Source organism: Schistocerca cancellata, chromosome 2, assembly GCF_023864275.1.
Source record: "Schistocerca cancellata isolate TAMUIC-IGC-003103 chromosome 2, iqSchCanc2.1, whole genome shotgun sequence".
NCBI classification, from domain to species: Eukaryota; Metazoa; Arthropoda; class Insecta; order Orthoptera; family Acrididae; genus Schistocerca; species Schistocerca cancellata.
Genome location: NC_064627.1, coordinates 754,585,047 through 754,598,061, shown reverse-complemented (window position 1 = coordinate 754,598,061; position 13,015 = coordinate 754,585,047). Strand labels below are relative to the sequence as shown.

The window sequence follows — 13,015 nt, the reverse complement described above, 5'->3', positions numbered from 1 at the left end:
TATGGGTATAGATAGACAATAATCCAAGACCTGGAAGGCCAGAGTTGTAAACAGATGAACCAAGTGTGGAACGTGCAGCAGATGTTCTTGAAGAAGATCATAGTGCAACTTGTGAAGGACTCTCTGAAGCCACAGGAATTCCCCTAGCATCAGTATTCTGTATTCTGACAGATGATTGAAGAAGAGAAAAAAATGTTGGCATGCTCGATCAAAGCTTAAACAAATGATGATTTATGTTACTTCATCCTCCCTATAACCTGGGCATGAGTCCACCTGACTTTCACGAAGTTGAAAAAAAATCTATGTGTGGACATCCTTCTCTTTTTCTGGAACTGCTTTCTACCACTGTTACCCAAGCCATTCAGCAGATGAACAGAAGTGGTGTCCTGGATTGAATAACAGAGCTTCTGAAATGTTGGGATTCAGTCATAGAGAAGCGAGAGGACTGTACTGAAGGACTGTAAAGAGATATTTAAAAAATAAAATAAATATGTAAGTAAAAAAATTAGTGTGCATTATTTATGAAATGTCCCTCATACTAAATGTTGATCAATCATGCAGCAAAGTAGAATAGAGATGTACAGAGGCAGGGATTCAGTGGTGAAGTTACAGCCTCTGTTCATTCAATTTTGGTGTAAGCAGTCAGACGTGAAAATTGTGTGGAAGCTAGTGGGACACCCACAGTCTGAGTCTCCTGGAGGCCTTTACGTGCTGTGCTCTGTAAAAGCCATGCCCCCAAGTCCCTACTGCATTGAGCTAATGCGCATTTCAATGTCAGCCTGAAGACTAGCTACTAATTGTTCGAAAAACATCCATCAGTATTAACAGTTCCAAAAATATTGATTGTCATTATTCATGTGGGAAATATTCAAAATATTTCTGATAATTTAAATTCAGTAGAGTGTGTGTGTGTGTGTGTGTGTGTGTGTGTGTGTGTGTGTGTGTGTGTGTGTGTGCGGGGGTGTCTCTGCCTCAGAGCCTTTAACTATAAGCCAGGGTTTTTCCTATACCAACAGTTAAGGCAGAAAATTGACAATTTTTTGGGCTTAATTGGTACTTGATTGCTTTCAGGAGAGAAAGAAAGAGAGAGAGAGAAATTGTCTTGCTCCATGAGTTTGGAAATTGATCTGTCTGTTTTTTATTGAAACATTCTGGAAGGATTTCCTTTGAGCTTTCTCCAAGTTACCATAGTGTGTTGTACTTGTTTCAGTCATGACTGAGTGTAGTATCATGAGCATCAGATATTGCTTTATCTAGCTCCCACTTGTAGAAGGAGTTGCTGCATCACTGTCTAGACAGTGTCTCCAAATCTTGAGATCAGTTTTGCAGTGATATTCTTGAAAAAATGCTTCACAAAGTTTTTATCATATCAGATTTGTCAGTTCAACAACTTCCTTCATTGTGATTGTCTGGAGATATTTCAGTAGCAAATTAGGTACTTAAGTTAGCCTAATTATGCCTTGGAGACATCACAAAGTCATAGAACTTCCATATGCTCCCAGAGATTATGTCGATATCTGTGACTGAAGAAAATTGGTAATAATGCTGATTTTGTTTGGTGGTGGATGAGCAGCTAATTTCTCAATTGCCTTTCAGTGTTGTTTGGAGCACGTCTATGATACAGATGCTGTAGGTGTCCTACTTTGCTTTCCAGATACCCTCTTAATGGATTCCCATGTTTGTGCCAAGCTATTGGAATGATTTAATGAATTTAGGAATTCCTGCCATGCTCTCTTTTTATTCTTCTTAATACTTCAGCTAATATCATTACTTAATTCTCCACAGCTGACCATCCTTTGAATCTGTGTTTGGTATTGCCACCATCAGACATTCCAATAAAGGCAGATAAACTGACATGAGTAGTACAGTAGAGTAGTTCAGGAACCCGCCATGGAGGGCACCTATGTCACGTCATATGAGCAGACTCACTGATGTCAGTGTTTACTCATGATTGGCAGTAAGTGGAGCAGGCCAGTGCTCCTGCAGAGTTACACCACCACGGACCTAGAGTAACGGTCATACCAAGAGTTGTCGTGTGCTCAGTCTTTTGCCGCCTGCCAGCTGCTTGCTGTGTTATTGTTGTTTGCATATTGCCATGGTTACATGCACCTTGCTTCCCCTACTTCTGTTCTCTCAGTGTGTTATTTACATCACAGGGTTTTGTTCCCCATTTGTCACCGAGTTGCTGTCGGCCTGAAGTGCAGCACAGACCATGTCAAGTAGTGGCATTGTCATGTCTTCTGCAGATACTTAACGGTGCAGCACTATGCATCTGATCCCTGGTGCAGAGTGGCACTCTTCACCCCATCAAAGCATAGGCAATCTCTGTAGATGGCCTGAATACTATTATGGCTTGGTGGATTGCCATTGCAATGGCATACTGTAACTCGCACACCTGTGGTTATTGTCTCGATGTTCGAACACAGTCAGTTGTACAGCACATAGTTAGCTTTTCTGAGTATCCACTTAGGCCACTTACATTCAGGTGTACTTAGCTGTGCCAGATATATCTAGATGGGGAAATGTTCAGTCAAGTGCAAACTGGCAACTACTTCCCAGAGCAGTATTGCAGGCAGGAGAGTATATGAAGAGGTCTGTGGCAGAGAATGGTCTTGTAGCAGTTCTGAAGTGCGTGCTCTGCCCTATGTACAGCAAACATCATGCTTCTGAGAACTGACATTCTCAACCTTCATGGAGAGGTAGTCATGGATCCCAATAGCTCATTACAAAGGGGAAATGCGCAATGATCCATAACACCCTCAGGAACGATATCATCATTAGCAGACAGATGTAAGGAGTATAGTGTCTCCCTATGTGGCACAACCAATTGCAGGTTGTCATAAATGGGTATGGCTTCACAACTTCGAGCTCTCTCTCTTCAGAGGTTACCCCTTCTATGAAGGCTGCAGTGCCTTATTTGTACAGTGGTGTCAGGCTCTTCACAGTGAGTCTCTCACAGACCCAGCTGTATTGGTCTGCGTTTTGTTCCTTCACATGAATCCTGAACCCATTCAGGTTCTGCTGCAGTATAGAAACTGTGTCTTCAGTGAGATTTTGCTACATTTGCTTGTTTTTCGTTTTGCTGTCTCAGCATGGCCCTCTGTGTAGGATATTTTCCTCTCTTAAATCTTCTTTCCCTACTGAAATATTTTGCAGCTTTGATTCCATGCTCCATGAACACCAGAGTAATTGATGCAGCATTCTGGAAGGGAGTGACACCTGCGTCATGGGCTGCTTTTCACATCTACCACACATTGCCTGTCCACCAAATGCAAAAATTATGTGGCCATACTGTTGACATTTAAAACATTGTAGAAGGTCTGCAATGTGTATCCATACTTTGTCAGATGAGTCTCGCCTTAGTATAGTCTGGCAAGTTGAGTAGTGAGTTTAAAGTTATGATAAAAACATCATTGTTTTTTAGCTCACCACCAATGCTCTTCCTCGTGTTTTATGCTGGGTGGTTATAATCGAACTTTCCCTATTTAATACATTACAAAATGGAAACTAATACCGTAAGAGTACCAAACTTGGTAGCATTAATGTGTAGCATATGGGGTGCATGATTTCCATTCATCACAGCGCCACCGTCCAGTTTCAACTATGGTCGCCACATGCCGTGCTCAGTCATCATGATTCATAGTCTCACACACCTGACCAGCTGCAGTTCATTTGTTGATGTGTAAACATGAGCTTGGACAAAAGGAGCAGGGAATTATTGGTGAAGCCCTATTATCAAAACAACACAGCTGCACTTCCAGAATATCACCGGCTGAAAGGATTACAGAAGGATCCTTCTTCTCCTCCTGCTCTGCGGAGCATGCATTTCAGAACTGTGACAAGTTCAAATCAATTGGAGAACTGGGCATCGCTCCAAGAAGAGATTGACAACTAGTTGCACCATAGGTGGTTGATGAAATCACTGTTGCTGTGGCAGACAATGCTGCACGCAATTCCTGATAATCAGGCAGTGAGTGTGCTATGTCACAACAGTTGAACATCCCATTGTCCACTGCATGGAATGTGCTTCGAACCATTCTTAAATGGTATCCACACAAATCCAGATTGTACAGCAGCGTGCACTACAGGACACACGACAATGTGTTGACTTTGCTCTCCACTTTCTCACAAGGGTTGAAGTTGACGAGGGCCTGGGACCATCCTATGGACAAACGAAGCTCATTTTTCTCCAACAGGTGAGGTGAACACACAGAATTGCCGAGTGTGCATATCTTAACCCTCAGTTACTGTCTATGAAGTTTCTCTGTATGGTGAATGTGTCACCGTATGGTGTGGCTTTACGGCTACGATGCATTTTGCACTAATGTTGGCCAATCACACTACACGTCATTGGCCCATTCTTTTTTGAATAGATTGGCGGTCATGGACCAAAGACGTGCAATGTGATTGGCCAACATTAGTGCAATATGCTTTGCCAGCATGTCATACCCGCCCTACAGGGGAGAGAGAGGCATTGAACAAGATGGGGCCCCGCCACACATCACTCGTAAAGTTCACCTGCTTTCCCAAAACACATTTGGAAACAATCAAATTATCAGCCGATCATTTCCAAATGCTTGGCTGTTACTATCACCTGATCTCACTCCCGGTGATTTCTGGTTGTGGGGCTACCTGAAGGACAGGGTTTATCAGGGCAGCATTCACACATGTGCTGCTGTCAAGTGCAGCATATCTAGGGAGTTAGCCAGCATACCTTTGTACGGCAATTAGTTTCTGTGTTTTAATGTGTTAAATAGGGAAAGTTTGATTATAACCATCCAATACATCTGTTACTCCTTCATCATACCATTTCTATCTTTGGTGGTTGGGTGGTAGATGCAGTCAATGTATGGGAGGATTTTTTGTTTCACAAATCATGAGCCATTTCAGTTCCACAAGCAGCTAGGAAAATGAGGGTTCATGCAGAGAGAATATCTAATTTTAACAGTAATGAGCAGTAAATCAGGTACTGAATCTGACAATGGTCAATTCTGAGACCTGTTCCATTTCTGCTGTTAGAAAATTACTTGACTGATAAAACAAAATACAGAATGACAGTACTCTTCACAGAGGACACTAATATTCTAATGAAACTGCAGCATCGGTAATACAAAGTAGTGCCACTGTTCAGGACCAACAGGCTCATCATAAATTCTGAAAAAGCTGTAGCAGTTAACTCTCACACCAGACAAAACCCCCATCCTGCTAACCCTGTTTTTATCGTTGAAGGGAAAAATGTCTCAAATATGGGTCATACAACATTTTTAGGGATATACGTTCAGGAGGATTTGAAGTGGGAGATGCATCATTAACATTCTAAATAAATAAATATATTGGAACCTCATGTTGTGAGAACCTCTCACAACTCGCAATTTGCATAACAAGCAAAACAAATTGTAAAACAATGAATCGCTTAACAAGCGGTTTTGTATACGATTATTTACTGTGACATCACCAGCCAATTGGGTGTGGCAGGCGACATGTTCAACAATATAAACACCTTTCATTGTAGGCAGTAGCATATGAACAATGTCTTTAGTACATACTACAGTGTGGGTTTATCACTCTATACCATCTTAGTGCAGCTTGTCAGGACACATTTTTCTGTACCATGTTAGTGCAGCTTGTCATCACACATTTTTCTAAAATTGTGTTCACACAGTGTTTTTTGTGTGCAAAGTTTAATGGCCTTCATAGAAATGTCCCCAAAGATAAAGCCACAACAAGATGACCATAAGAGAAAGAAAATGTCCTTAGAAATGAAACATAAATCATTGAAAAATGCGAATGTGGTGTGAACGTTGCTGATTTAGCTCACACAATCGGTCTACATAAACTATTTGCACTATCCTCAAGAACAAGGACAAGATTAAGGAGATAGATTCTTCAAAGGGAGTGACAGGAGTATCTAAACCCCAGTTTCGTATTCTGGATGACATCAAAAGATTACTCCGTATATGAATAAATGAAAAGCAATTGCAAGGCAACACCATTAATGAGAACACCATTTGTGGGTAAGCGAGAATGATTTTTGCCAACTTTGTTAAGAAAAATGCCAGAATCACCAGTGACTGAAGGAGTTTTCGAGGGAAGCCATGGGTGGTTCAAGAAGTTTAAGAGAAGAACTGACAACTGCATCAAAGTGAGGCATGGTGAAGCAGAAAAATAGCTGAGAACTTCATCAGCAACTTCAAGATGCTCTTAGAATCTGGGGGTCATCTGCTGCAACAGGTTTTTAATTGTGATGAGACAGGTCTGTTCTGGAAAAAAGGTGCCAAAGTGTACCTTCATACCAGCAGAGAATGCATTGCCTGGCCACAAACCAATGAAAGACAGTCTCATATTGATATTCTCTACCAATGGAAGTGGCGATTTGAAAATTAAACCACTGCTTATTTACCATTCAGAAACTCCAAGAGCCTTCAAGAAGAGTAAATTCCAGAAGTGCAGGTTCAATGTGATGTGGAGGTCCAGCAACAAGGCTTGGGTGAACGTGACCTTTTCTATAATTGGACGAATGAAGTGTTCGGTCCTTTGGTGAAAAAATATTTACTCGAGATGAATCTGCCACTCCATGTCTTGCTTGTTATGGACAACACTCCTGCCCATTCTTCAGGCCTACAAGATCTCCTCCTTGAAGAATTTCAGTTCATCAAGATCCAATTTCTGCCTCCCAGCACTATTCCGTTGCTCCAACTTATGGACCAGCAGATTATTTGTAACTTTAAGAAGTGCTACTCTAAAGCACTCTTCGAGCATTGCTTTGAGTTGACTGAATGTACCAATCTCATTCTCAGAGTGTTTTGGAAATATCATTTCAATATTGTTGCCTGCATCAAGTGATCAAAAAGGCTTGGGAAGGGTTAGCAAGAGAACTCTCATTTCTGCATGGGTGAAACTTTGGTCAGAGTGCATTTTCAAATGTGACTCTGAGGCTTTTGAATCAGTATCTGTGGAGCCTGTACTCAACGAGATTGCATCTTTGGCCACGAGTGTGGGACTAGAAGTGGATAACAATGATATCAATGAGCTTGTGGAAGGTCACAGCCAAGAAGTGGGTTTGTAGTGTGTTTCATAGCAGGAAGTTGTGGAGAGGAGTTCAGAGGAGGAGGAGGAGGAGGAGGAGGAGGAGGAGGAGGAGGAGAAGGTGGTGGTGGTGGTGGTGGCGGCGGTGGTGGTGGTGTTAACAGCAAAGTAGCAATCTTCTGGTGCAATAAGAGAAATGCTGAATGCATGGGAATCAGTTGCATCGTACGTTGAAAATCATCACTGCAATAAAGCAGTGGCTATACATGCTACAAATTTTTTGACGATAATGCTGGATCACATTTTTGCCAGTGTCGAAGTGTCAGAAGAAGCCTCTGACTATGGATAGCCTCCTAGTAAAAAAGAATTAGTTATATATCATTAATAATAAAGTACATAATACTCTATGTATAATTTTCTTTGAATAAATGTCATAAATGAGATAAAAGTATTAGTACTTTTTCTGCATGAAATGCATCATCATATTTTATATTAATTTATATGGGATAAATTGTTTTGCTTAATGAGTATTTCACAGTATGAGTAAGATTCTAGAACGAATTATGCTTGCTATGCGAGGTTCCACTGTCCATTTACATTTGCTGTTAAAATTCTTACTCAAAATACAATCTGCTTGTCAGTGGTGACTATGTGCCATAGCAGTATGCAGTAGCTATTGATGTACAGAATCTTTTTTGGGGGGAATTCCACATCTAAAAAATAAATAGATAAAATACGAAAAACGATTATCAGAGCGATATACCAGGCAAAATACAGGGATTCCTGTAGAAGTTTTTAAAAGCCTGAAAATATTGCCTCTGCATAGTTTATATAAGAAGTACTACTTGTACAGCAGGGAGCATCTTGGAAAAACAAAAAAATATTTAAACATAACTATGACTTACATTCATTACTGAAGCATCAAAGAAACTAGTAAAGGTACGCGTATTCAAATATAGAGATATGTAAACAGACAGATTATGGTGCTGCAGTCGGCAACACCTGTTTAAGCCAACAAGTGTCTTGTGCTGTTGTTAGATTGGTTACTACTGCTACAATAGTAGATTTAAGTGAGTTTGAACGTGGTGTTATAGTTAGCCCATGAGTGATGGGATGCAGTGTCTCTGAGGTAGCGATGAAGTGGGGATTTTCCTGTATGACCATTTCATGAGTGTAACGTGAATATCAGGAATCCCATAAAACATCAAATCTTTGACATCACTGCAGCTGGAAAAAGATCCTGCAAGAACAAGACCAACAACAACTGAAGAGAATCATTCAACATGACACAAGTGCAACCTTTCCACAAATTGCTGTAGATTTCAATGCAGGCCATCAAAAAGTCTCAGCATGTGAACCATTCAATGAAACATCTTTGATATGGGCTTTTGGAGCCCAAGTCCCACGTGTATAGCCTTGATGACTGCACAACACAGGCCTTGCCTGGGCCCTTCAACACTGACATTGGACTGTTGATGACCGGAAACATGTTGCCTGGTCAGATGAGTCTTGTTTCAAATTGTATGAGCAGATAGATGTGTCCGGGTATGGAGACAGTCTCATGAATCCATGGATCCTGCATGTCAGCAGGGGACTGTTCAAGCTAATGGAGGCTCTGTAATGCTAAGCGCAAATTGAGACGTTGGTAGCACGTGTGATATGACGTGACATGACATGACAGCGTGACGTGCACATTCTGCACATGTCGCACTGGTCCTGCACATATTGCGACGCGTACACAAGCTTCGCACCCTTTAATCTTTCTCAAACGATTTTACAGGAACTATTCTGTGAAAACATTGTATTTTTGCCTTACTTGTAGTGTTATATGTCAGCCTCCCAGTGAAGTGCCCATCATTTCACTAATGGTCATACTTATTGTGATATACACATTTTAGTAAGACACTATGCAACATTCAAAAAGTTCGCAATGAAAATTAGGGGTCGCTATAATTTTGCATTTGGTGTGTATTACACCATATGAAATTTATGCATGATATTTAGCTAACGTATTGAATTTTTGTTTAGACTTGGGAGGAGGTCTCTGTCTCCGATCTTGAGAAAATGGATTCTATGTAGTGCATTCACTCCCGATCTCACACCAGCGAGAATGAAATATTTACAACATCCCTCATATCTCCTAAACAGCTCAAAAAGAGATTTTGGTGAATGATGTCACACAACGAGAAAAGTACTTTGCCACTTCATAAACACACTGAACTTTCTTATCTATGATGATATATCAGAAGTTGTACTTTCTATTTTATTTTTTTCATTCCAGTGACTGTAATTCTTTAAGAGTTATCGAAAGCTAGTGAAACAAGAGTTTCCTAGTATGAAAATAAACCTGAAATTTCTTCTCTTATGTTATCACAATCCGACACAGTGAGGTTTTTCGTAAACTGTTGAGCTCTCTGGTCGCCAATTACTTGTTTAGTGAGACACTCTGTTTCAGAATTCTGACACAATGGCTACTTCAAAAATGAGTTTGTGCAAATTATACTGTGTTTTGGCAAAAGAAGTACAATTAAAACTGTCAGCAAGAGAAATGTGACCGTTGCTCATAAATGTTGATGCTTCTTCAAATGAGAAAAGGTTAACAGTTCACACAGTAATAAATCGCCAATTCTGTTGGAATTCTGGTTGAATCCCATACCCCATCGTATTTACACTGAGTGACTGGAATATAAACTTACCAAAGGATTTTATTTCTTTTCTTCATCTGAGCAGTATTACAATAATGACGAGCCTACCCTTCATTCAGAATGACATGCACATTTGAAATGCTGGTTACTCATCTACGTCTGGCCAAACTGACAATGTGTGTTTTCCAAATAAAATAGTTGTTATTGTGAAAAGTAAACAATTGATATGTGGCACAACACAATGGTCAGTGTATCATCAGCAGCTGAGAATAATGCTCGTGAAAGTAATGTGGAAGCTAGCCAAGTGGGCTTTGTGAGAGGAAGAGTTCATGTCATTCAAAAAACATTGTCATGAAATTAGTTCTGCCATTGTCAGCAATACATTTCAACAAATTAAATATATCAAATCACCATCCTCTTACAGTATATTCATACTTTCGGAATAATACCAACTACTGCTGCATTTGTGTAGCCTGTTGTATAATTAGTTTATTAATGCTGATAGTGTGTATGCAACCACTGAAATGCTTTTTCTCATCACGGTGTGCTGATTAAAACATTGTTATTCATGAGGGCTTCTTGACTGTGATGTCAACATTTTCATAGTATAATGTCTCTTATTTTATCCATATCCAAATAATGATAGTGAAACTTATGTACTTCATATTTCAGATGCTTTTTACCAGGAACACAAAGGGGTCATACCTGTGGAAATGACACCTTTTCGACCTTTTGTAACACATTGTAGAGATAGATCAACATAACAGACAGCAAACACATAACCTTATTTTAGTTTCCTGCCTTGCTTCTAAGACACATGATTTTATAATATTCCTTACTTATTCACTACCTCACGATGAATAGTCTCTCCCTTCTTACGATCTGAAGACATAATGGAGGCAGAAGATACAATCTCAGTGGCTAATGGCTCCCCAGTTATTGAACTGTGCATTTTTCTTGACAAAAGAATAAACAAAACAAAAAAGTATGCAGACATATGTAACTGTGAACTGTTATGTACTAACAAAAAGAGATGGAGTGCTTAAACAGAGAAAAACGAAACTCTACTCAGTGACAATAAAATTCAGTTTATTGTAAGGCAGTATTTTTCAGATGGGCAATACTTCCACTATCCATATGTGCCATGCCAAAGAGTGCATATGGCAGGACTGCCTTCCCGCTCCCTGCCTCACCCCTCCTGCAGTGCTCATATGTCCTGTGGTGTGAGAAACTGTGCCACAACCACGACGACATGCGATCTGGTGCATGTCACATCCCAGTCGCGTCCCAATTTGCTGGTTCCATTTGAAACTGTGAAGTTACAAAAACGCGTGCTGTGCTGGGCCACGCTATACCGTTTCAATTTGCACCTATCGTAATGGTGTGGGGCATGTGCAGTTGGAGTGATGTGGGACCCCTGATACTTCTAGATACGACTTTGACAGGTGAAATGTATGTAAGCATCCTGTCTGATCACCAGCATCCATTCATGTCCATTGTGCATTCTGATGGAGTTGAGCAATTCCAGCAGGACAATGCGACACCCCACAGGTCCAGAATTGCTACACAGTGGCTCCAGGAACACTCTTCTGAGTTTAAACACGTCCACTGGCCACCAGGCTCCCCAGACATGAACATTATTGAGCATGTCTGGGATGTCTTGCAAAGTGCTGTTCAGAAGAGATCTCCATCACCTTGTACTCTTACGGATTTATGGACAGCCCTGCAGGATTCATGGTGTCAATTCCCTCCAGCACTACTTCAGACATTAGGCAAGTCCGTGCCACGTTGTGTTGAGGCACTTCTGCATGCTCGGGGAGGGGGGGGGGGGGGCTACATGATATTAGGCAGGTGTACCAGTTCTATCGCTGTTCAGTGTATGAAACTAGGCAGAAGCTGAATCTGTACGTAAACATAGTAAATAGAAAATTACGTAAAAAAGGAGTATATCATACTGAAGTTACATTATATAATAATGTGCCTTCTACTTAAAACATACATCGACATTAAATTCATTTAAAGTAAAGTTGAAATATTTCTTTCTTGACCACTACTCAAGTCAACCATGAATTTTTAACAGAATGTAATTAGCAGTATTGTTTCATAACCTTGCAGGAATCCCCGAGTACCATGCCATTCACTACCAGCCATAGATTTTAATGCCTGGAGAGAGACACGCCATGGCTGTCAGATGGGTGGACGCACATTTGCTCTTGGAGAAACAATTTTCCCTTCTCCTTGCACAAGCTGCATCTGCACATCGGAAGGTGTAAGTATTTTCTGTCACTTTCATGTAGCTCAGTCAAGGGAATTGTGTGGCTATACTCTGATTAAAAATACTTGTTATTTACCATTTGATGTTTGTCATGGGATTCTATGGCATTGCCTCATCCGCTGTCAGCTGCACATTAGATGATGTTTGGATAACAGCTTGTGTGATGTGACTGTAAGGTGAAGGTGAATTTGCCCATTGCAGTTGGTGGCAGTCAAATAGATTGCCAGCATTGTCTATTAATGAATTATAAGCATACAATGCTCTACGCAAAAACTGTAGGTAAAGTGAGACCATGGTGTGGTGATGGCCACAGTGGACAGTTTGCACGTAAAACTGAAAGCTCAGAATGGAGGAACCATTCTCCAAGGTGTGAAGTGTCATCTAACAAGTAATTTTAATCAGATTGTACATCACTGTACTGTTTTGAATATAGGAGACAAGTAGATGTAACTATTTGTGTAGTTTGGACTAATGGAAATTATAATACATAGTCTTCATTTACAATCAGCAGTATCTCTCTGCTGGAGAATGACTGTCAAGAGTAATAAACAAAAACTAATGAGAGCATACTGTGCCTGAAATAAGTTCAAAAATCATATTTATCCAGTGCATTCATTTTGCATGCCATTTTGGCTATTTTGGTAAACTCTTGGATTCTGAGGAAAATCATATTATCTTGCTTCATAAATATTTATTGCTGTGATATCTTCTCAAATTTAAAGGTAATGATCAACCCATGACTGGTTTTCCTTATTGGCCAGATCATTGCATTGTATAATAGCTGGGATAAAGGCATTACAACTTGTGTGTCTGCACTGGAAGAAACTGGGTCCTGCGAGTAATACATGCAGTATACGTGGGAATTTTTAGAAACATAAAATTGCAAGAATATAACAGTTATTCAGAATCAGACATCGTAGCGTACACCAGGACAACATAGAGTTTGTGATATGTCCCTCCTCATGGATCTCTTTCTGTCTAGAGGCACTTATGCATTACACAAACCATAATTGAAATTACACACATCATGTCCATTATATGGCAAACAATTTCTCTGTCACCTGACTGT

General features: G+C 40.3%; 1 protein-coding gene across 1 annotated transcript in view; it reads left to right on the top strand.

Moving 5' to 3' along the window:
• The window catches only part of LOC126162579 (uncharacterized), a 384,276-nt gene that overhangs the window by 366,478 nt on the left and 4,783 nt on the right, over window positions 1-13,015 (top strand). The window contains exon 25 of the mRNA XM_049919174.1: window positions 11,787-11,940. Within this exon, the coding sequence (XP_049775131.1) occupies window positions 11,787-11,940 (154 nt within the window). The remainder of the gene's footprint in view (window positions 1-11,786; window positions 11,941-13,015) is intronic.